The sequence below is a fragment of the Heterodontus francisci genome, chromosome 41 (assembly GCF_036365525.1).
Source record: "Heterodontus francisci isolate sHetFra1 chromosome 41, sHetFra1.hap1, whole genome shotgun sequence".
Classification (NCBI taxonomy): domain Eukaryota; kingdom Metazoa; phylum Chordata; class Chondrichthyes; order Heterodontiformes; family Heterodontidae; genus Heterodontus; species Heterodontus francisci.
The window spans coordinates 13,865,347-13,890,037 of NC_090411.1; the positions used below are offsets into that span (position 1 = coordinate 13,865,347).

General features: G+C 49.3%; 1 protein-coding gene across 1 annotated transcript in view; it reads left to right on the plus strand.

Annotated features, from left to right (window-relative positions):
• Positions 1 to 17,780, plus strand: part of c41h22orf23 (chromosome 41 C22orf23 homolog) — a 100,939-nt gene extending 83,159 nt beyond the window's left edge. The window contains exons 3-6 of the mRNA XM_068019962.1: positions 4,579 to 4,758; positions 10,514 to 10,645; positions 11,227 to 11,327; positions 17,570 to 17,780. Of these exons, the coding sequence (XP_067876063.1) occupies positions 4,579 to 4,758; positions 10,514 to 10,645; positions 11,227 to 11,327; positions 17,570 to 17,674 (518 nt within the window). The 3' untranslated portion in view covers positions 17,675 to 17,780. The remainder of the gene's footprint in view (positions 1 to 4,578; positions 4,759 to 10,513; positions 10,646 to 11,226; positions 11,328 to 17,569) is intronic.
• The last annotated feature ends 6,911 nt before the right edge of the window (positions 17,781 to 24,691 follow it).

The window sequence follows — 24,691 nt, forward strand, 5'->3', positions numbered from 1 at the left end:
TGGTGATTGGAGAAAGACCACCGAAAGGAATATTGCAGTTTGGTAAGTTTTTATTTTAAAAACTTCCTGTCGCGGGGGAGAGAAAAAGTCACAGTGTAATAATTCTGGGACTTGTAGAAAGGACTTTCCATTTACAAATGAGGATCTATTTTTGGCAACCCCTAGGGGTCTGCAGACCTCCAGTTGTAAACCCTGAACCTTCATAAATGAAAGTATTGTGTCAAATTCTGGGCAGCAAACGTCAGGAAGGATGTCAAGGCCTTAGCAAGAATGCAGAAGAGATTTACTAGAATGGTATCAGGGATGTTGAACCTCAGTTAGGTAGAGAAGCTGGGGTTGTTCTCCTTAGAGCAGAGAAGGTTAAGGGGAGATTTGATAGAGCTGTTCAAAATCATGAACGGTTTTGATACAGTAAATAAGGAGAAACTGTTTCCAGTAGCAGAAGCGTCAGTATTTAAGGTAATTGGCAAAGCAAGAAGAGGTGAGTTGAAGAGAATAAAAGCAAAATACTGCGGATGGTGGAAATCTGAAATAAAAACAAGAAATGCTGGAAATAATCAGCGGGTCTGGCAGTATCTGTGGAGCGAGAAGCAGAGTTAACGTTTCAGGTCAGTGACCCTTCTTCAGAACTGGCAAATATTAGAAATGTGAAAGGTTTTAAGCAAGTAAAGCGGGGGTGGGGCCTGTGGTGTTTCCACAGCCATATCCCTTTCCTCAGTGACTGTCTCCGGCTCCGAATTATTCCACGTGGATTCCAACTGCATTTTCACCCATCATGTTTTGAATCCACCCAGGATTACAGGTATCTCCGAGAAATACAACATTCCTCGGACTGCTATTCTCGCCGCATTCTGAGATCCACACTCAGTGCTATGCCCCGCCACATGCACACACTGAACCTCTCTCTCCAGCAGCACCGCCTCACCTTATCTCAAAGCTGTTCTCCTCGGCAGTTTCATTTCATCTTTCGTCTCATCCGACGTGCGAACAAAAAACTTTTTTTCTTCCTTTTCAGATGTCAAAGAACGCAAGCTCCAGCAGCTGATGGGTACTAATGCCCCTCCAAATTATTCTTCCCCTTCACTTCCCTCCGACCCCACCCCTTCTGATCTAACCCCTTGCTGTGTATTCACTGTACCCTCTGACCTCTCCCTCTCTGACACTGAGCGTTCTATACTCAGCAAAGGTCTCAGTTTTATCCCCTTACGCCCCCACCTCAATGAATTTTGCGCTCGGCACGGCGTTGAGCTCTTCTTCTGTCGCCTCCACCTCTGGGCTCACTTCTTTGACCAGGAGTCCTCCCCCCGACCAGCAGACCCATTCACCCACCTTCAGCATTCTCCCTCTACCTAGACCCCTCCCCCTGGCCTTTTACCCGCTCTTGATCTTTTCATTGAAAACTGTTGACGAGACCTTGGTCATCTCAATTTCTCTGCCCCCCTCACTCACTCTAACCTGTCCCCCTCTGAACTTGAGGCACTCCGTTCTCTCAGGCCTAACCCCGACATGGTCATCAAACCTGCAGACAAGGGTGGTGCTATTGTTGTATGGCGTACCGACCTCTACCTTGCAGAGGTTCAGCGCGAACTCTCAGACACTTCTTCCTACTTCCCCCTGGACCATGACCCCACCACCGAATATCAAGCTACTGTCCACAGGACTATCACTGACCTCATCTCCTCTGGAGATCTTCCCTCTACAGCTTCCAACCTCATAGTCCCGCAACCCCAACAGCCCACTTCTATCTCCTTCCCAAAATCCACAAACGGGATTGTCCTGGCAGACCCATTGTGTCAGCCTGCTCCTGTCCCACTGAACTTCTTTCTTCCTATCTTGACTCTACCTTTTCTCCGCTGGTCCAGTCTCTTCCCACCTACATCAGTGACTCTTCTGACGCCCTATGTCATTTTGACAATTTCCGGTTTCCTGGCCCCAAGTGCCTCCCCTTCACAATGGATGTCCAATCTTTCTATGCCTCCATCCCCCACCAGGACAGTTTGAGGGCTCTCCGCTTCTTCCTTGAACAGAGGCCCAACCACCATCCTCCTGCACCTGGCTGAACTTGTTCTCACATTGAACAACTTCTCCTTCAACTCCACTCACTTCCTTCAAGTAAAAGGTGTTGCTATGGGTACCCGCATGGGTCCTAGTTATGCCTGTCTTTTTGTAGGATATGTCGAACATTCCTTGTTCCAGTCCTACTCAGGCCCCCTTCCCCAATTCTTTTTCCGGTACTTTGATGACTGTTTCGGTGCCGTTTCCTGCTCCCACCCCGAACTGGAAAACTTATCAACTTTGCTTCTAATTTCCACCCTTCTCTCACCTTTACATGGTCCATCTCCAACACTTCCCTTCCCTTCCTCGACTTCTCTGTCTCCATCTTGGGAGATAGGCTGTCCACTAGTTAGTTAGGCCACACTTAGAATATTGCGTGCAATTCACACTACCAGAATGACGTGGAGGCTTTGGAGAGGGTACAGAGGAGGTTTACCAGGGTGTTGCCTGGTCTGGAGGGCATTAGCTATGAGGAGAGGTTGGAAAAAGTCGGATTGTTTTCGCTGGAATGACGGAGGTGGAGGGGCGACATGATAGAGGTTTACAAAGTTATGAGCGGCATGGACAGAGTGGATAGTCAGAAGCTTTTTCCCAGGGTGGAAGAGTCAGTTACTAGGGGACATAGGTTTAAGGTGAGAGGGGCAAAGTTTAGAGGGGATGTGCGAGGCAAGTTCTTTACACAGAGGGTGGTGAGTGCCTGGAACTTGTTGCCGGGGGAGGTGGTGGAAGTAGATACAATAGCGACATTTAAGAGGCATCTTGACAAATACATGAATAGGAAGGGAATAGAGGGATACGGTTCCTGGAAGTGCAGAAGGTGTTAGTTTAGGCAGGCATCAAGATCGGCGCAGGCTTGGAGGGCCAAATGGCCTGTTCCTGTGCTGTACTGTTCTTTGTTCTTTGTACTAATATCCATTATAAGCCCACCAACACCCACAGCTACCTGGACTACACTTTTTCACACCCTGCCTCCTGTAAGGACTCCATTCCATTCTCCCAGTTTCTCCGTCTCCGAAGCATCTGCTCAGATGATGCTACCTTCCATGACAGCGCTTCCGATATGTCTTCCTTTTTCCTCAACCGAGGATTCCCCCCCCCCTCCCACATTGTGGTTGACAGGGCCCTCAACCATGTCCGGCCCATTTCCCGCATCTCTACCCTCACCCCTTCCCTTCGCTCCCTCCCAGAACCGTGACAGGGTTCCCCTTGTCCTCACTTTCCATCCCATCAGCCTCCATATCTAAAGGACAATCCATCGCCATTTCCGCCACCTCCAGCGTGATGCCACTACCAAATGCATCTTCCGCTCCCTTCCCCTGTCAGCATTCCCGAGGGATTGTTCCCTCCACGACACCCTGGTGCACTCCTCCATTACACCCACCACCTCGTCCCCTTCCCATGGCACCTTCCCCTGCAATCGCAGGAGGTCTTTTTTTTTCATACCTGCCCATTTACCTCCTCTCTCCTCACTATCCCAGGCCCCACTCCTTTCAGGTGAACCAGCGATTTACTTGTACTTCTTTCAATGTAGTATACTGTATTCGCTGCTCACAATGTGGTCTCCTCTACATTGGGGAGACCAAACGCAGACTGGGTGACCGCTTTGCGGAATACCTCCGCTCAGTCTGCAAGCATGGCCCCGAGCTTCCGGTTGCTTGCCATTTCAACACTCCTCCCTGCTCCCATGCTCATATCTCTGTCCTGGGATTGCTGCAGTGTTCCAGTGAACATCAACGCAAGCTCGAGGAACAGCATCTCATTTACCGATTAGGCACACTACAGCCTGCCGGACTGAACATTGAGTTCAAGAATTTCAGAGCATGACGGACCCCCCATTTTACTTTTATTTTTTATTTTTTTTGTGTGTTTATTTTATTTTATTTCATCTTAGTTTGTGCAGTTTGCTTACCCACTGTTTTTTTCATGTTTGTACTTGCTGCTGTTCAATCTTTAGTCTGTTAACACCCTGTCTGTACTAATGCTTTGTCTTTCAACACACCATTAACATATTGTTTGCCTTTGCTCCATGACCTTCTGATCAACTATTCTGTGACCTTGTCCTATATACACCACCTCCTTTGTTATCTCTTGGCCCACCCTATTTGCCAGTTCTGAAGAAGGGTCACTGACCTGAAATGGCTTCTCTCTCCACTAATGCTCCCAGACCTGCTGAGTATTTCCAACATTTCTTGTTGAGATGAAGAGAACTTGTTTTAAACAGCAAGTTGTTTTGATCTGGAATGCACTGCCTGAAAGGGCGGTGGAAGCAGATTCAATACTAATTACAAAAGGGAATTGGATAAATACTTGAAGGGGAGGAAATTACAGGACAAGGGGAAAGGGCAAGAGTGTATGACTAATTAGATAGCTCTACCAACGAGCCAGCACAGGCATGATGTTGGCTGAATGGCCTCCTTCTGTGCTTTATGATTCTGTGAAGCTGCTGTCTCATATTTGCTGCAAGTTTCTAGTTGAGCCTGAGCCATGTTTGATGTCTTAATATTCTTTTTCTTTTTCTTGTAGGGGGAGATGCTTTTCCTGTGAGCTGCAATCCCAACTCCAGCCAGGTTTCAGCTCCCCCTCCACTGCCACCAGCACCATCTGTCCGAGTGCACCCCTCCTCCAAACCACACCTGCGAACCGCAGAAAGCTGCCGTGCCGGAGACTCATATCAACGGGAACGATTTCGGCCACGACCATCAAGTAGGTGTTCAAATATATCCAATGTAGTAAACGTAGCAGCAACCTCCAAGCTGTCACTCCTCAAACAGTCAGCCCCATCATTGGACCGATTTATTGGACATATCCCACAACGGGAGACCTCAGCAAGTATTTGGTTCTTCAAGTATCTCCAAAAGGACAAAGAATAAATCCAAGTTAGGGAGCATCCCCCCACCCCCACACCACTTCATTTTAAAGTCAGGCCTTCATTATAAAATTAGGGAACCCGAACCCGCCATCTACCTTGGGTCTCTTCTCAAAACATTCTATTTTCATGCAAGCTTCCCAGAACTAAAAACAGGGATTCTGCTATACAAATGTACAAGATTTTTCCCACAGATCATTCAAAATGCTTTCAGATAATGTTTCCATTTATTTTTCTCAGTAACTGAAATTTCTAATGTCCAAAATAAAGTTTTAAACAGAATTAAAAGCTTTAAGTAAATATCTATTCAAAATAACTAGATTGAATTTATCCAGTGAATTGTCTTTTGTATTTTTCAAGATCTTCACTGAAAGCCTCAGCATCTGCCATATGCCCAGGTTTAAACTTGATATTTTTTCCCAGAGCTGTGATACTAAAAGAGAAAAAGAGAGACTTGCATTTATATAGTGCTTTTTATGACCACAAGATATCTCAAAGCTCTTTGCAGCCAATGATGTACTTGTCAACTGTCGTCACTATTGTAATGCACTACAGCACTGGTCTACCCACTGACTGATTTTGGCCCTCGGGTTGTGCCAAGGGCTGGCTTACAACTCACCCCACCCCATCGCATATTGCAATCCCTTACCTCACAGTCTCCCTGCTACCCAACATACTGAGCTGCACCCTTCTATCCCCTCGGCAGTGCTGCTTGAAGCATCCTGTTTTAATACTGGCTTTGCAGAACTGAAAACATTGTGGTTACACTATACCAGTTGATTCCTGCAAAGTCTCCCCTGCTAACATATGGGCACTTGTTAACCAATTGGGAAGGAACAGTCTGACATACTCATAATCACAGAATCATACCTTTCAGCCAATGTCCCAGACTCCTCCATCACCATCCCTGGGTATGTCCTGTTCCACCAGCAGACCCACCAGAGGTGGCAGCAGAGTGGTATATAGTCGGGAAGGAGTGACCCTGAGAGTGCTCAACATTGACTCCAGACTCCATGAAATCTCATGGCATAAGGTCAAACATGGGCAAGGAAACCTTCTGCTAATTACCACCTACTGCCCTCCGTCCACAAACATAATAGTACTCCATCTTGTTGAATACCTCTTGGAAGAAGCACTGAGGGTAGCAAGAGCACAGAATGTACTCTGGGTGGGGAGACTTCAATGTCCATCACCAAGAGTGGCTAGGTAACACCACTACTGACTGAGTTGGCCGAGTCCTGAGGGGAGTATCTGCCAGACAGGGTCTGCAACATGTGGTGAGAGATGCAGATGCATCAATCTATAATGGTATTATAGGAGTGAACGTGTCACAGTCCTTGTGGAGACAAAGTCCTGTCTTCACACTGCATCGTGTTGTGTGGCACTGCCACCATGTTAAATGGGATGGACCAGATCTAGCAACTCAAAACTGGGCATCCATGAGGCACTGTGAGCCATCAGCAGCTGCAGAATTGTATTCCACCACAATTTGTAACCTCATGGCCAGGCATATCCATCATTCTACCATTACCATCAAGCCAGGGGGCCAACCCTAGGGCAATGAGAAGTGTATGCCAGGAGTTCACTTAGAAATGAGGTACAACCTAAAGCTACAACACAGGACTGCATGCATGCTAACAGGGGAATCGGCCTGCTATAGACAGAGCTAAGCGATCCCATGATTAATGGATCAGATCAAAGCTCTGCAGTCCTGTTACATCAAGTCATGAATGGTGGTGGACAATTAAGAAACTAACAGGAGGAGGCTCCACAAACATCCGCATCCTCAATGATGGGGGAGCCCAGCACATCAGTACAAAAGACTGAAATGTTTGCATCCATCACAGCCAATTCGATTCACTCCACGTGATATCAAGGAATGGCTGAGCACACTGGATACACAAAAGGTATGGGTCCCAACAACATCTCAGATGTAGAGCTGAAGACTTGTGCTCCTGAACTAGTCGTACCCTTAGCCAAGCTGTTCCAGTACAGCTCCAACACTGGCATCTATCTGGCAATGTGGAAAATTGCTCAGGTATTTCCTGTCCACAAAATCCAGCTAATTAACATCCCATCAGTCTATTCTCAATCATCAACAAAGTGATGGAAGAGGTCATCGACTGTGCTATCAAGTGACAGTTATTCAGCAATTATCGCCAATGCTCATTTTGGGTTCCACCATGGCCACTCTGCTCCAGACCTCATAACAGCTTTGGTCCAATCATGGGCAAAAGAGCTGTATTCCAGAAGTGAGGCCAGAATGACTGCCATTGACATCAAGGCTTCATTTGATTGAGTGTGGCATCAAAGAGCCCTCGTAAAATTGAAGTTAGTGGGAATCGGAAAACTCTCCCCTGGCTGGAGTCATACCTAGCACAAAGGAAGATGGTTCTGGTTGTTGGAGGCCAATCATCTCACCCCAGGATATTGCTGCAATCTTCAGGGTAGTGTCCGAGGCCCAACCATCTTCAGCTCCTTCATCAATAACCTTCCCTTTCAGAAATGGGAATGTTCGCTGATGATTGCACAATGTTCAGCACCATTCACGACTCCTCAGATACTGAAGCAGTCTGTGTAGAAATGCAGCAAGACCTGGACAGCATTCAGGCTTGGGCTGGTAAGTGGCAAGTAACATTCGCGCCACACAAGTGCCAGGCAATGACCATCTCCAACAAGAGAGAATCTAATCAACCCCCTTACATTCAACAGAATTACCATCACTGAATCTCCCAACAGCAACATCCTGGGGGTTACCATTGACCAGGAACTGAACTGGACCAGCCATATAAATACTGTGGCTAAAAGAGCAGGTCAGAGGCTGGGAATTCTGTGGTGAATAACTCACCTTCTATCTCCCCAAAGCCTGTCCACCATCTACAAGGTACAAGTCCGGAGTGTGATGGAATACTCTTCACTTACCTGGATGAATTAGAATTAGAACATTACAGCGCAGTACAGGCCCTTCGGCCCTCGATGTTGCGCCGACCTGTGAAACCATCTGACCTACACTATTCCATTTTCATCCATATGTCTATCCAATGACCACTTCAATGCCCTTAAAGTTGGCGAATCTACTACTGCTGCAGGCAGGGCGTTCCACGCCCTTACTACTCTCTGAGTAAAGAAACTACTTCTCACATCTGTCCTATATCTATCACCCCTCAACTTGAAGCTATGTCCCCTCGTGTTTGCCATCACCATCCGAGGAAAAAGACGCTCACTATCCACCCTATCTAACCCTCTGATTATCTTATATGTCTCTATTAAGTCACCTCTCCTCCTCCTCCTCTCCAACGAAAACAACCTCAAGTCCCTCAGCCTTTCCTCGTAAGACCTTCCCTCCATACCAGGCAACATCCTAGTAAATCTCCTCTGCACCCTTTCCATAGCTTCCACATCCTTCCTATAATGCGGTGACCAGAACTGCACGCAATACTCCAGGTGCGGTCTCACCAGAGTTTTGTACAGCTGCAGCATGACCTCGTGGCTCCGAAACTCGATCCCCCTACTAATAAAAGCTAACACACCATATGCCTTCTTAACAGCCCTATTAACCTGGGTAGCAACCTTCAGGGATTTATGCACCTGGACACCAAGATCTCTCTGTTCATCTACACTACCAAGAATCTTCCCATTAGCCCAGTACTCTGCATTCCTGTTACTCCTTCCAAAGTGAATCACCTCACACTTTTCCGCATTAAACTCCATTTGCCAGCTCTCAGCCCAGCTCTGCAGCCTATCTATGTCCCTCTGTACCCTACAACATCCTTCGGCACTATCCACAACTCCACCGACCTTAGTGTCATCTGCAAATTTACTAACCCACCCTTCTACACCCTCTTCCAGGTCATTTATAAAAATGACAAACAGCAGTGGCCCCAAAACAGATCCTTGCGGTACACCACTAGTAACTAAACTCCAGGTTGAACATTTGCCATCAACCACCACCCTCTGTCTTCTTTCAGCTAGCCAATTTCTGATCCAAAGCTCTAAATCACCTTCAACCCCATACTTCCGTATTGGAGTGCTACTCCAATAACACTCAAGAAACCTGCTTAATTGACAGACCATCCAACACCTTAAACATTCACTCCCTCCACCTGGCGCACAGTGGCAGCAGTGTGTACCATCTACAAGGTGCACTGCAGCAACTGAACAAGGCTGCTTCAACAGCACCTTCCAAACCTGCTACCTCTACCACCTAGAAGAACAAGGGCAGCAAAAGCATGGGAACACCACCACCTGAAAACTCAACTCAAAGTCATACCCCTCCTGACTTGCAACTATATTGCTGTTCTTTCACTGTTGCTGGGTCAAAATTCTGGAACTCCCTTCCTAACAGCGCTATGTTTGTACCTACACCACATGGACTGCAGCGGTTCAAGAAGGGGACTCACCACCACCTTCTCAAGGGAAATTAGGGATACAAACATACGAACGTGTGTAGTGTACATACATACGGACATACAAATTAGGAGCAGGAGTAGGCCACTCGGCCCCATCGAGCCTGCTCCGCCATTCAGCAAGATCATAGCTGATCTGATTGTCACCTCAACTTCACATTCCTGCCTACCTGCGATAACCTTTCACTCCCTTGCTCATCAAGAATCTATCTCTGCCTTAAAAATATTCAAAGACTGTTTCCACTTTTGAGGAAGAGAGTTCCAAAGACACACGACCCTCGGAGAGAAGAAATTTCTCCTCATCTCTGTCTTAAATGGGTGACCCCTTATTTTTAAACAGTGACTCCTAATTCTAGATTCTCCCACAAGGGGAAACATCCTTTCCACATCCACCCTGTCAAGACCCTCAGGATCTTATGTTTCAATCAGATGGGCAACAAATGCTGGCCTAGTCAGCGACGCCCACGTCCCATGAACAAAATTAACAAAATGTACAGTAATAACTGAGTGCTGTAACAAACTAACACCTATTTTCAATTCAGGCTTTTAATTTTTAAATTTATTTTCACATTGATGTGTCAGCGATGGTGGAATTCATGCAATGGTGATCCTCTCACTCTCTCTCCTTCCCCTCCTCCCCCACAAATCGTTCACTCTTCCCTCATTCCCCTCCTGCTTCACTCTCGTTCATCCACTACCCTCTCTTTCTCCTTATTCTCTTTCTCTCTCCTCCTTCTCCTCCCCGCCGCCTTCTCCACTTAACCAACCTTCCCATACCTCCACTTCTCAATTTCTTCCTCTCTTCATTCTTTCCCCCTCCTCCTTCCTTTCTTCCCTTCCTCGCCTTGTTCCCCTCCTCCCATTAACCCCCTCCACCCATTCTCTGCCTCCTCCACCCATTCTCTGCCTCCTCCACCCATTCTCTGCCTCCTCCACCCATTCTCTGCCTCCTCCACCCATTCTCTGCCTCCTCCACCCATTCTCTGCCTCCTCCACCCATTCTCTGCCTCCTCCCTTTATTCATCTCAATCCTTTCCTTCTCCTCAACCCATTCCTTTCCTCACCCTATCTCTTCTCTTTTCCCTTCTCTTGCTCACACTCCCTTGCTCTCTCACTTGCAGTGATTGTTTCCTGCCCCTGCACTTGCTCACATTCACTATGACAATTGCACTTTATTTTATTTCAGGGAACTTGGAGAAAGAAAAGAAGCGTCTGCAGAATATCATGGCAACTGGGAAGGATGGTCCTGAGCCCAATCACACACAAAAGCCCAAGAAGGAGGAAGAAGAGCAACCGGAAATCGACAGGTTCGAAGAGTGTAAGTGTTTCTGCCTGCTGCCATAGATTCTCTGTTGTACAGTGCTTGTCCCTGGTATATTGCTGGATCTGAATCTGGCACTGCTCCTGTTCATGGTGGGTGGGGCTGGGTGTGAGGCGGTTGGCCATGGTCTGTGGAGATGAGGGCAGTCAGTGAGGGTTGGGGGGGTGTTTATGAGGGAGAGTGTGGTTGGTCAGGGTGGAGGCAGAGGGTTGAGTGGGGAGTCGATGAGGAAGAGTGCAGGTGAGGGCAGTGTGGTTGGTGAGGGTGGAGGCAGAGGGTTCAGTGGGGAGTCGATGAGGAAGAGTGCAGGTGAGGGCAGTGTGGTTGGTGAGGGTGGAGGCAGAGGGTTGAGTGGGGAGTCAATGAGGAAGAGTGCAGGTGAGGGCAGTGTGGTTGGTGAGGGTGGAGGCAGAGGGTTGAGTGGGGAGTCAGTGAGGAAGAGTGCAGGTGAGGGCAGTGTGGTTGGTGAGGGTGGAGGCAGAGGGTTGAGTGGGGAGTCGATGAGGAAGAGTGCAGGTGAGGGCAGTGTGGTTGGTCAGTGTGGCCGTTACTGAACACTATTTCTTTTCCTATTTCAGTATGTACTGAGATTGAGGAGAGACGACAGTTTCTGGAGCAGATGGAATCACTCGGCCGAGGAAAGGATTTCCGAGCAATCATTCACACTGAAATCTCGCAGGTACGGGGACCAACAGGAAGAATGGGAAATGCCAAACATTCCCATTTACAGGGACTATGACTTTGTTAATCTCAAAAACAGTCAGGAAGAGAGACCTACTGTTGGATGTGGTTCCTGCCCAGTCTCCATAGTGCAATCCTGGCAGAATTGGAGCTACTCCCCACCCTCCATAGCCCTGCCCCATGCAGCAGGTTCTACTGAACTTAATGAGGGGAGTCCCTTCCCCTAATGAAACAGATAATGGGAAGTGGGAAAGCTTGGCTGGAGACCACAGCTTGCTCACAGGTAGGGGATACGAGAAACATGCAGCAGTTTTGCAGCTCCCTGGGAGTGTTTAATGGGTTAGTGCAGAGGGAGCTTTACTCTGTATCTAACAGTTTTTTTTCTTAAGGTGGCCTTGATACCCCCGGCCCCTTTTATAAATTTTTTGGAGGGGGCTTTTATTCCCCAGGCCCTCTTTATATACATTTTAAATAAATAACTTGATTAAAAACAGATAAATAAAACAAAACTCAAATTAAAATAGCATTGTCTGCTTTAATGATGCACTCCACTGCCCTGGTTGTGGAAGGCCTCAGGCGTACCGGCAGACACCGCATGCTCCTTCTCCAGGGACACCCAGGCGCGAACGTAACCGCGGAAGAGAGGCAGGCAATCGGGGAGGATGGACCCCTCAACAGCCTGCAGCCTGGACCTGTGAATTGCCACCTTGGCCAGGCCCAAGGAGCAGACCGACGAGGAGATCCTCCTCCCGGCCCACGCCCCCCAGCACCGGGTGCCCAAAGATTATGAGCATGGGGCTGAAGTGCAGCCAAAACTTGGAGTAGCCCCTTTAAATACTCAAAGAGGGGCTGCAACCTTGCACAGTCCATAAATACGTGGAACACTGACTCGTCCAGGCCACAGAAATTACAGGCGGCCTGGGAGTCCTTGAACCTACTTAAAAGTCCAATGCACAGGACTGCCCTGTGCATCACCCTCCACCTCCAGGTCCCCAATGTAAAGGGGGAGGACTCCCCCGTAGAGAGACCTCCATCGGGGTTTCCCCTCGCCGCCAGATGGCAACGCGGACCGCCAGGGTATGTCCAGCCGGCTGACAAGGTCGAGGAAGTGGAGAGTGTGCAGGAGCATCCCGTACAGGAAACCCCTCCGCACCGATTGGAATGGCACGGAGGGCATTTCCGAGAGGCAGCTCGAGTTGTGCGGAACTGGCTTCCGAGGAGGGTTTCGGGGCCTGGGTCCGATGAGCAGTTCCAGCCGAGCGGGAGTCATCCTCGGAATCGGCCGCCCGGATAGCCGAGGCGCGCTCCTCCGCTGGCGGGGGAGCGCCCTGACTGGAGGCGATCATGTTCCAGACTCGGAATAGATCCTGGTAAAAAACAGGCAACTCCCTCAGAGAGGCACAGCTGACGGTCTCCGCCGGGAGCTGCGTGTCGTCTTGAAGGCAGTGACACTGGCGGAAAAATTATGTCGCCAACGCACACCATCTGGGAGGATGCTCGATGTACAGGTATCTCTGCAGGGTCCAAAGGCGGAGAGTCGCAGCCTGGGTGCGGACGCACACCAGCGACTGGCCGCCCTCCTCGATCGGGAGTCTCAGGACTGCGGCAGAGCCCCAGTGTTTCCTCTTACCCCAGAAGAAATCAATGAGTTTCTTCTGGATCTCGGTGGCGAATGCAGGGGGCGGGGCCAAAGTGACCAACCGGTACCACAGCATCGAGGCCACCAGTTGGTTTATGACCAGCGCTCAGCCCCTGTCATAAAGCACTCGGAGCAGTCCTGTCTAGTGCCCCAGCCGAGTGGTGACTTTTGCCTCCAACTCCTGCCAGTTTGCTGGCCAGGCTTCCTCAGTGCGGCTAAGGTGGACTCCCAGATAGAGGATGTGCATGGTGCTCCATGCAAAAGGTGTCAACTCCTCCGGCAGGGAGTCCACCCGCCACTGACCTACCAGGAGAGCGGAACATTTCTCCCAATTGATCCTTGCGGAGGACGCGGCAGTAAAGGTCTGCTGGCAGTCGCGCATCCTCCGCAAGTTAACCGAATCTGTGACCGTGAGGAGCACGTCGTCGACGTAAGCCGGGAAGACGACCCGCATGGCCGGCTCACGCAGAGCCAATCCCGTCAACTTTCTGCGAAGCAGGCACAGGAACGGCTCCATGCAGATGGTGTACAGTTGGCCGGACATGGGGCATCCCTGACGCACTTCTCTCCTAAAGGGAAGGGGCACTGTCAAGGACCCGTTAACTTTGACCAGACACTCTGCGGCGGAGTATAAAGTCGGACCCGGGCCACAAAATGCGGCCCAAGTCCGAAAGCGCGCAGAGTCCCGAAAAGGTATTCGTGATCCACCCTGCCTTCTCCTGATCGCGGGAGAGAAAGGCAGCCGACAGACCAGTCCTCTGGGAAAGATGAATCAGGTCCCGGACAGGTGGATGTTGTCCTGAATGGACCGGCCCGGGACAATGTAGGACTGGTCGAGGTGAATCATGTGGGCCAGCACAGAGCCCAGGCGGGTAGACATAGCCCGGGCAAAGATCTTGTAATCCGTGCTGAGGCGGGAGACCAGTTTTTAAGCAGGCCGAGATCGCCCCTCTTCAGCAGCAGGACGATGACTGCCCTGCACCACGAGAGGGGCATCTCCCCGGTCGCCAGGCTTTCCCTCAGGACCTGCGCGTAATCGTCCCCCAGGACGTCCCAGAACGCCCTGAGGAACTCCACGATCAGTCCGTCCAGCCCTGGCGATTTGACCCTCGGGAACTGGTGGAGGGCGCCGGTCAGCTCCGCCAATGTGAGCGGAGCCTCCAATCCTTCGGCCCCTCCGGGCTGACCTTCGGAAGGTCCTCCCACAAAACACTGCGCATGTCCTCGCTGGACGGATCCGGAGAGAACAACGCACTGTAATAAGTACGGACCAGGAGGCCCATTCCCTCCGAATCTGTGACGGAGGATCCGTCGTCGGCCAGCAGCTCAACGAGCTGCTTACGGACCCCCTGCCATTTTTCCAGCGAGTAGAAGAAGGGTGAGGCGCGGTCCAAATCTTCAAGGATCTGGATCCGCAATCTCACACAGGTCCCTCAGCGCACTCTTCTTTGTATGCCTGCCGCAGGGCCGGATCCGCAACAGCATGACTGAGGCGGGACTCCAAGTCAAGCATCTCCCTCTCCAGGCGCCCGATCTTGGCTTCCCGCCTCTTGGTCGACCCCTTCGCATACTCCTAATAGAAGACACGGATGTGAGTCTTGCCCGCATCCCACCATAGCCTCAAGCCTCATAGCCGCTCTGCTTCCTTCTCCTGTCGGCCCAGAATCGATGGAACGAGTCCCGGAATCGCTCGTCAGCCAGTCGTTAAAGTACCAGTTTGCGGACCCCGCCCGCGAGCACAGCGGAGTGAAAACCACCCACACCAAGTGGTGGTCCGAGCACGGCACAAGCCGCATGGAGGCCGCAGAGCTGCAGGGGACACCTGTGACATGTAGAGGCGGTCAATTCGGGACCCTCCTTCTCCAGACCTCCATGTGAAGGCGCTGGAGTCGGGATGGAAATTCTGCCAGACGTCCACCAAGTTGAGGGGGCTGATCAGTTCTCTCAACTTCTCCTCCGATGCATTGCCGCGCTGGGAACCGGAGCGATCCCTCACCTCGAGGGTACAGTTAAAATCCCCCCGAGGATGATTCACTCGCCGCTATCGATAGAGCTCAAAAGAGCGGACACTTCTTTAAAGAAGCGCGCTTGCAGCGCGCCGGGCCTGGGCACGTACACGTTCACAAAGTGGAGCAGCACGCTATCCAGGTGAATGGTGATGTGAAGCAAGCAGCCCAGCACTAGCTCCTTGACCCCAAAGATATCCGGCTGAAATGTCGGGGCCAACAAGATAGCCACCCCACTAAAAATAGGGGTGAGGTGACTCATGTAGACCCCACCCTGCCACACCAGGAGCCAGGTGGCTTTGTCTCCCGGAACGGTGTGGGTTTCCTGCAGAAAGCTCGCCTCATATCTCCCTTCCCTGAGGACTGAGAGATTGTGAAATCTGTGGTGAGACTCTCTGTTGCCGTTGATGTTGGCTTTGGTTATCTTCATGTCAAAGGTACTTAAAAACCATCACCAACACCTCACTGTGAGGAGGGAGCGGAAGTGCACCTGGCCTTCCACTCCTCCAGCAACTAATTGAGAAACAGATTAAACCGGCACCTCTCAACTAGTTTCCTTCGGGGCCTCGCCCTCCCCTCCACTGAGGGCACCCGACCCAGTGGCAGCTGGGAAGGCTTCTCCAGGAGCCTTCCCAAGCTCCCCCACCACAAGCAGGGCTTCACTCGCTCCCTCAGGAGGAGCTACATATACAGGGGTCTCTTCCTCCCCTCCAACCTGAGAGGTAGCTCCTGCCCAGGCTTTACAGACTTGATGGTAATGGTGACAGGAGGAACCTGGGGACTGGAATCAGGAGACAGCTCCCCTCCAGTGGATGAGCCCTGCCCCTCAGGGCCCTGTGTTACCTCTGTGGAGGGATGCCTTCTCCTCTTTTTCCCAGTAGGGTGTGGAGGCTCAGAGGCCTCCGCACCCTCCTTTTGCTTGGTTACCCTGAGCCTGAGCCCAGCCCTGGGGCATGTGGGTTCCCCGGGATCGGGCCTTGGGCTGAGCTGAGGCTAGTGTTGTGCCACATTATCCAGGGGATGGGCCTTTTGGTGTTTGTTCTTTCTTCACTTCCTCCTTCCTCTCAGACAGGCACTCCCCTCCCCGCCGGAAGCCGTGAAAACCATGGCCTCCGGAACCGACCGAATGGTGTCTGTTGGAGGTGAAGCGGGAGTGGGAGGAGGTGCAGGGGCGCCACCCTTGGCTGCCGAGATGGAATTGGTGGCCAGGAGGTTGGGGCAGTTCTTTCGAACATGCCTCACCCCCTTGCAGGCATGGCACCGTGCCCTGTCTAAGATCCTGAAGACACGGTAGATTGTCCCTGGTACTGAACAGCAAAATGGCCTTACATGACCTCCTCCTGCACCAGCTGCATGAATAGCTGGAGGCGGAAGCTGCTCTCCCGAAGACCAAGAGGGACTGGGGTGATCCCCGACCTCACCTCCCACAGATGGTCATGGTTTGGTGGGTGTAACTCTTCACCCTATGCTTTGACGTCAAGATTTTAAATTGTGACGGGGATACAGGAACAGTTGCAGCATAGGAAGGCCCTGCCACGGAGAGGACTGAGAAGCCATGGGATAGAAGAGTCACACCCACCGTTGAATAAAATAGAGTTTGAGAGAAAGGAGGAAAAAAAAACAACAAATTGTCCCAAAATATTTTCTGGGGGTGTGGGGGGAGGGGATCATGGTGGTTATCACAGGGGAGAGAGAGGCTGAAGGAGAGGGGGGCCGGGAGGAATCAGTCTCTTTGCAGATCTTATTTTCAAGGTAGTCTTTTCGCTGGTCTTCCAGTTGGTGGAGGGGGAGGCAATGTCTTCACCTGGGACGGCTGTAAGCTGCTCAGGAACACTTTGCTTCCAGTGTTGAGGGAAAACAGAAAAGAGAAAGTCTTTTCACCTGGGCAGCTCCAGCTATCCCAGGCTAGGTCGTTGGGGTGTGGAGGGGGCTCCTATTCAATGCTGTTAAACACAGGAGCTCCAGGTTCAAACAAAACAGCCCCACCCAAGGTCTTCAGGTCTCTTCTTTCCCCCTCCCCATAACAATCAATGAAAGGGCTTCAAAAAGCCAAACTCACAAGAACTGTTAGTTCTTTTGGCTTCCTGTTTTCCTCTTTTGTAGATAGGAATAGATGGAAAAATCCCTCCGGAGGACTCCGTGTAGAGAGACCGCCACCAGGGATTCCCCTTGCCACCAGATGGCAACGCAGATTGCCATGGCGTGCCCCGGCAGCAGACTCGGGCGAGGAAGCGGAGAGTGTGCAGGAGTAGTCTGTACAGGAAACCCCCTCCAGGCAGTGTGGAATGGCATGGAGGGCTTTTCCAGCAGGTGGCTGTCCGCCTCAATCGGGAGACGCAGCATCACAGCAAAGACCCAGTGTTTCCTCTTGCTGCAGAAGTGGCAGAGCAGGTTCTGAATCTGTATGGCCTAGTCTTACTCCTGTTTCTTATGTTCTCAGGTACATTTTCCCCCAAATTTCTCTGCCAGCTGCTCAGTGGTTTTCTGATCATAAACAAGTGTTAATATTCCAATAGAATTAACAGGGCATTTATTGTGTGCAAACAATTCTCACAGTTCGACCAGCCCTTCACTAACATTGCATGTCTGTTACAGAAAATCCAAGAAATGGAGGAGATTGACAAGAGGAGGAACAATGAACTAGAGATGGCCAAGAGAGAGAGAGAGGATCAGCTTGCTCATAGTCCACCATCAAAATAATATCTGAAGTGTTACCTGGAAAAACATCATTTAAAAATTAAAAAAATTATTACAACTGGAGCTGATCCCCAGCTGGGGCTGTTCCAATTAAATGACAATATTTACAGCTCCTCTAGATCCAATTTTTTTGTTTTTAATCATAATCACTGCCTTCATTTTGGCAGACATAAGGGGCTGGTAACGGTTCTGCTGTTGTCACTTTAAGCACCTCTCGATCCATCTTTTCTTTATTTACTTGTCTCATTACCACCTCCTTTTGCCTTGCACCAAAATCCCTTTTGTGATTCTCAGATCTTCCCTTGTGTTCTTTCCTCCCCTCCACCACCCCCCCCCCTTTTCCCTGCCTCTGTACTTGCTTTTAAAGCCAGTTACATCTCTAACCTTTTCCAGTTCTGATGAAAGCTCATCAACCAGAAGTGTTTCTCTGTCCACAGATGCTGCCAGAACTGCTAAGTATTTCCAGAGTTTTCCGTTTTTACTGGTTAGTGAGGTCACAGGGCCGGGTTAGTGAGGTCACAGGGCCGGGTTAGTGAGGTCACAGGGCCGGGTTAGTGAGGTCACAGGGCCGGGTTAGAAGGGTCACAGGGCCGGGTTAGCGAGGTCACAGTAGAGAGTTAGCGAGGTCACAGGGCCGGGGTAGCGAGGTCACATGATCGGGTTAATGAGGTCGCAGGACCGGGGTAGCGAGGTCACAGGGCCGGGTTAGCGAGGTCACATGATCGGGTTAATGAGGTCACAGGGCAGGGTTAGTAAGATCACATGATCGGGTTAATGAGGTCACAGGGCCGGGTTAGTGAGGTCACAGGATGGGGTTAGTGAGATCACAGGACGGGATTAGCGAGGTCACAAGGTCTGGTTAGTGTGATTACAGGACTGGGTTACTGTGGCGGCTCTGGCCATAATTTTCCAGTCTTCCTTCGACTCGGGTGGTGCCAGAGTATTGGAGAATTGGAAACGTTACACCCTTGTTCAAAAAAGGGTGTAAAGATAAGCCCAACAACTACAGACCAGTCAGTTTAACTTCAGTGGTGCGGAAACTTCTAGAAAAATTAATTCAGGACAAAATTAGATAGTCACATGGACAAATGCGTGTTAATTAAGGAAAGCCAACATGGATTTTGTAAGGGAAAATCATGCTTAACTAACTTGCTAGAGTTCTTTGAAGAGGTAACAGAGAGGGTTGATGAGGGCAATGCTGTTGATGTGGTGTACATGGACTTCCAAAAAGTGTTTGATACAGTATCACACAACAGACTTGTGAGCAAAGTTATAGCTTATGGAACAAACGGGACAGTAGCAACATAGATACGGAATCGGCTAAGTGACCGGAAACAAAGAGTAGTGGTTAATGGATGTTTTTCGGGCTGGAGGAAGGTTTGTAGTGGAGTTCCCCAGTGTTGGGACCCTTGCTTTTCCTGATATATGTGAATGACCTAGACCTTGGTGTACAGGGCACAATTTCAACATTTGCAGCTGATACAAAACTTGGAAGCATTGTGCACTGTGAGGAGGATAGTGTAGAACTTCTAAAGGACATAGACAATTTGGTGGAATGGGCGGATAGGTGGTAGATCAAGTTCAATGCAGAGAAATATGAAGTAATTTATTTTGGTAGGAAAAATGTGGAGAGACAATATAGAATAAAGGGTACAATTCTAAAGGGGGTGCAGGAGCAGAGGGACCTGGGTGTATTTTCCATAAGTAGTGAAGGTGGCAGACAAGTTGAGAGCGCGGTCAATAAAGCATACAGTATCCTAGACTTTATTAATAGTGGAGTAGAGTACAAGAGCAAGGAGGTTAGGTTTAACTTGTATAAGATGCTCGTTCAGCCTCAGCTGGAGTATTGCGTCCAGTTCTGGGCGCCGCATTTTCGGAAAGATGTGAGGGCATTGGAGAGAGTGCAGAAAAGATTCTCGAGAATGGTTCCAGGAATTTCAGTTATGAAGATAGATTGGAGAAGTTAGGACTGTTTTCCTTGGAGAAGAGAAGGCTGAGAGGTGATTTGATAGATGTATTCAAAATCATGAGAGGTCTGGACAGAGTAGATAGAGAGAATCTGTTCCCACTAGTGAAAGGATTCAGAATGAGAGGGCACAGATTTAAAGTAATTGGTAAAAGCAACATGAGGAAAAACTTTTACATGCAGTGAGTGGTTCAGGTCTGGAATGCACTGCCTGAGCGTGCGGTGAGGGCAGGTTCAATTGAAACATTCAAAAGGAAATTAGACTGTTATATGAAAAGGAAGAATATGCAGGGTTCCAGGGAGAAGGCAGGGGAATGGCACTTAAGTGAATTGTTCATTCAGAGAGCCAGCACAGACATGATGGACCAAATGGCCTCCTGTGCTGTAACAATTCTAAATACATTTTGATTTGGTCCACAGAAAGGGCCAATGTCTTATCTGAAACACAGTGCTCCCCCTCCACCAGGGCACTATTCCCTTCATTCTCCACTGGGGTGTCATCCTAGATTTTGTGCTTAAGTCTCTGAAATGGGTTTTGAACCCACAACCTTCTGTCTGAGAGGTGAAAGTGCTACCACCTGAGCAGAGAGTGCCAGGTGGATGCTGATGTGTGAGGAGACTCTGTCGAGTGAAGTGAATAGCCATTTCTCATTTTGTGAAGTCACTTTACACTATGATCTCAGTGTGGATTGTTTGAAAATACTCTTCAGAGCAAGTGAAGGTGTTGTCGACATAGAAGAGCCAGGATTATTCTCACTGCAGCTAATAGGGAGGGTGGACTAAAAGTTTCAGAGTTGAATATATCACTAGGTGCAGAAGGACACTGTGCAGCCTTAATAAACTGAATCCTATGGAAGGAAATATCTGCTCAATACTGAATGTCAAGAGCCAATAGCTTGGGAGTGAATGAGATGGCACAGTCCTCATTCTCAGGTTTGATAGGTTATGGGGCCTGGCTCAGGGTTTGCAGCTGATGAGTATGACTTCACTCAATCTGGGTTTCCTAGTGCATCAATTGCAAAAGATTAGTATGCAGGTACAGCAAGTAATTAGGAAAGCTAATAGAATGTTATTGTTTATTGCAAGGGGAATTGAATACAAAAGTAGGGAGGTTATGCTACAGTTATACCACAGTGAGTCCACATCTGGAGTACTGTGTACAGTATTGGTCTCCTTATTTAAGGAAGGATGTAAATGTGTTGGAAGCAGTTCAGAGAAGGTTTACTAGACTAATACTTGGAATGGGCGGGTTGCCTTATGCAGATAGGTTGGACAGGCTAAGCTTGTATCTGCTGGAGTTTAGAAGATATTAAGAGTCGACATGGTTGAAACACATAAGATTCTGAGGGGGTCTTGACAGGGTGGATGTGGAAAGGATGTTTCCTCTTGTGGGAGAATCTAGAATTAGGGGTCACTGTTTAAAAATAAGGGGTCACCCATTTAAGATAGAGATGAGGAGAAATTTTTTCTCTTGCGTGTCATGAATCTTTGGAACTCCCTCAAAAGGTGGTGGAAGCAGAGTCTTTGAAAATTTTTAAGGCAGAAGTAGATAGATTCTTGATAAGCAAGGGGGTGAAAGATTATCGGGGGTAGGCAGGAATGTGGAGTCGCGGTTACAATCAGATCAGTCATGATCTTGTTGAGCGGCGGAGCAGGCTCAAGGGCCGAGTGGCCTACTCCTGCTCCTAATTTATATGTTTGCATGTCTGTACCGTACTGAGGTTGAATCTGAATGGACAGAGGGCCGTGTCTGTTCCTTTCCACGTGTTCCAAACAATGCTTACATTGTGCAAGAGATATTCTACTTTAACCAAATATTAACACTCTTAAACCCACAATACTTCCGCCTGCTTTTAATCACCTAACTATAACCAGATCCATTGAAAGGTTCAGTATGAATGGTGTGGGGGAAAGGGGCATTGGAATTAAGGAGATACCGTTTTGGATACTGTTGGGGGGATGGCCTATCAGGGGAAAACAGCAGCAGCCAGAGCAGTGACACCACGGCTGGCACTGTTGTTCAGCAGGAAGGGACAAAGCGCAGAAGAGCAATAGTTATAGGATGGTATGTTCCCTCCCTGGTGCCAGGGTCAAGGATGTCTCTGAACGGACAGGGGGCATTCTGAAGGGGGAGGGTGAACAGCCAGAGGTTGTGGTACACATCGGTACCAACAACATAGGCAGGAAGTGATGAGGTCCTGCAGGGGGAGTTTAGGGAGTAAGGTAGAATGTTAAAAGACAGGACTCTAGGGTTGTAATCTCGGGATTACTCCCTATGCCACGTGTCAGTGAGGCTAGAAATAGGAAGATAGTGCAGCTAAACACGTGGCTGAATAGCTGGTGTAGAAGGGAGGGTTTCAGATATCTGGACCATTGTGATCTCTTCAGGGACAGATGGGACCTGTACAAGAAGGACGGGTTGCATCTAAACTGGAGGGGTACAAATATCCTGGCTGCGAGGTTTACTATCGTCACTCGGGAGGGTTTAAACTAGTGTGGCAGGGGGGTGGGAACCAGAGCAGTAGGACAGCAAGTGAAATAAATGAGGGGGAACTAGTAAATAAGGCCAGTAAGACTAAGAGGAAGAGCAGGCAGGGAGATGTTGCGGAGCACAGCGGGACTGGTGGTCTGAAGTGTATTTGTTTCAATGCGGGAAGTATAACAGGTCAGGCAGATGAACTTAGAGCTTGGATTAGTACTTGGAACTATGATGTTGTTGCTATTACAGAGACTTGGTTGAGGGAAGGACAGGATTGGCAGCTAAATGTTCCAGGATTTAGAAGCTTCAGGCAGGATAGAGGGGGATGTAAAAGGGGTGGGGGAGTTGCATTACTGGTTAAGGAGAATATCACAGCTGTACTGCGGGAGGACACCTCGGAGGGGTCATGCAGCGAGGCAATATGGGTGGAGCTCAGGAATAGGAAGGGTACAGTCACGATGTTGGGGGTTTACTACAGGCCTCCCAGCAGCCAGCGGGAGGTAGAGGAGCAGATATGTAGAAAGATTTTGGAAAGATGGAAAGGTAACAGGGTTGTAGTGGTGGGTGATTTTAACTTCCCCTATATTGACTGGGACTCGCTTAGTGCTAGGGGCTTGGATGGGGCAGAAATTTTAAGGAGCATCCAGGAGGGCTTCTTGAAACAATATGTAGATAGTCCAACTAGGGATGGGGCCGTACTGGACCTGGTATTGGGGAATGAGCCTGGCCAGGTGGTCAAAGTTTCAGTAGGGGAGCATTTCGGGAACAGTGACCATAATTCCCTAAGTTTTAAGGTACTTGTGGATAAGGATAAGAGTAGTCCTCGGGTGAAGGTGCTAAATTGGAGGAAGGCTAATTATAACAATATTAGGCAGGAACTGAAGAATTTAGATTGGGGGCAGCTGTTTGAGGGTAAATCAACATCTGACATGTGGGAATCTTTCAAACGTCAGTTGATTAGAATCCAGGACCAGCATGTTCCTGTGAGGAAGAAGGATAAGTTTGGCAAGTTTCGGGAACCTTGGATAACGCGGGATATTGTGAGCCTCGTCAAAAAGAAAAAGGAAGCATTTGTAAGGGCTGGAAGGCTAGGAACAGACAGATCCCTTGAGGAATATAAAGACAGTAGGAAGGAACTTCAGCAAGGAGTCAGGAGGGCTAAAAGGGGTTATGAGAAGTCATTGGCAAACAGGATTAAGGAAAATCCCAAGGCTTTTTATACGTATGTAAAGAGCAAGAGGGTAACCAGGGAAAGGGTTGGCCCACTCAAGGACAGAGAAGGGAATCTATGTGTGGAGCCAGAGGAAATGGGTGAGGTACTAAATGAGTACTTTGCATCAGTATTCACCAAGGAGAAGGACTTGGTGGATGATGAGCCGAGGGAAGGGAGTGTAGATAGTCTCAGTCACCTCATTATCAAAAAGGAGGAAGTGTTGGGTATCATAGAACATAGAACACAGAACATCACAGCGCAGTACAGGCCCTTCAGCCCTCGATGTTGCGCCGACCTGTGAAACCATCTGACCTACACTATTCCATTTTCATCCATATGTCTATCCAATGACCACTTCAATGCCCTTAAAGTTGGCGAGTCTACTACTGTTGCAGGCAGGGCGTTCCACGCCCCTACTACTCTCTGAGTAAAGAAACTACCTCTGACATCTGTCCTATATCTATCACCCCTCAACTTAAAGCTATGTCCCCTCGTGTTTGCCATCACCATCCGAGGAAAAAGGCTCTCACTATCCACCCTGTCCAACCCTCTGATTATCTTATATGTCTCTATTAAGTCACCTCTTCTCCTCCTTCTCTCTAACGAAAACAACCTCAAGTCCCTCAGCCTTTCCTCGTAAGACCTTCCCTCCATACCAGGCAACATCCTAGTAAATCTCCTCTGCACCTTTTCCAAAGCTTCCACATCCTTCCTATAATGTGGTGACCAGAACTGCACGCAATACACCAGGTGCGGCCGCACCAGAGTTCTGTACAGCTGCAGCATGACCTCGTGGCTCCTAAACTCGATCCCCCTACTAATAAAAGCTAAAACACCATATGCCTTCTTAACAGCTCTATTAACCTGGGTAGCAACTTTCAGGGATTTATGTACCTGGACACCAAGATCTCTCTGCTCATCTACACTACCAAGAATCTTCCCATTAGCCCAGTATTCTGCAATCCTGTTACTCCTTCCGAAGTGAATCACCTCACACTTTTCCGCGTTAAACTCCATTTGCCATCTCTCAGCCCAGCTCTGCAGCCTATCTATGTCCCTCTGTAACCTACAACATCCTTCGGCACTATCCACAACTCCACCGACCTTCGTGTCATCCGCAAATTTACTAACCCACCCTTCTACACCCTCATCCAGGTCATTTATAAAAATCTTGCAAAGCATTAAGGTAGATTGGGCGGCACAGTGGTGCAGTGGTTAGCACCGCAGCCTCACAGCTCCAGCGACCCGGGTTCAATTCTGGGTACTGCCTGTGTGGGGTTTGCAAGTTCTCCCTGTGTCTGTGTGGGTTTCCTCCGGGTGCTCGGGTTTCCTCCCACATGCCAAAGACTTGCTGGTTGATAG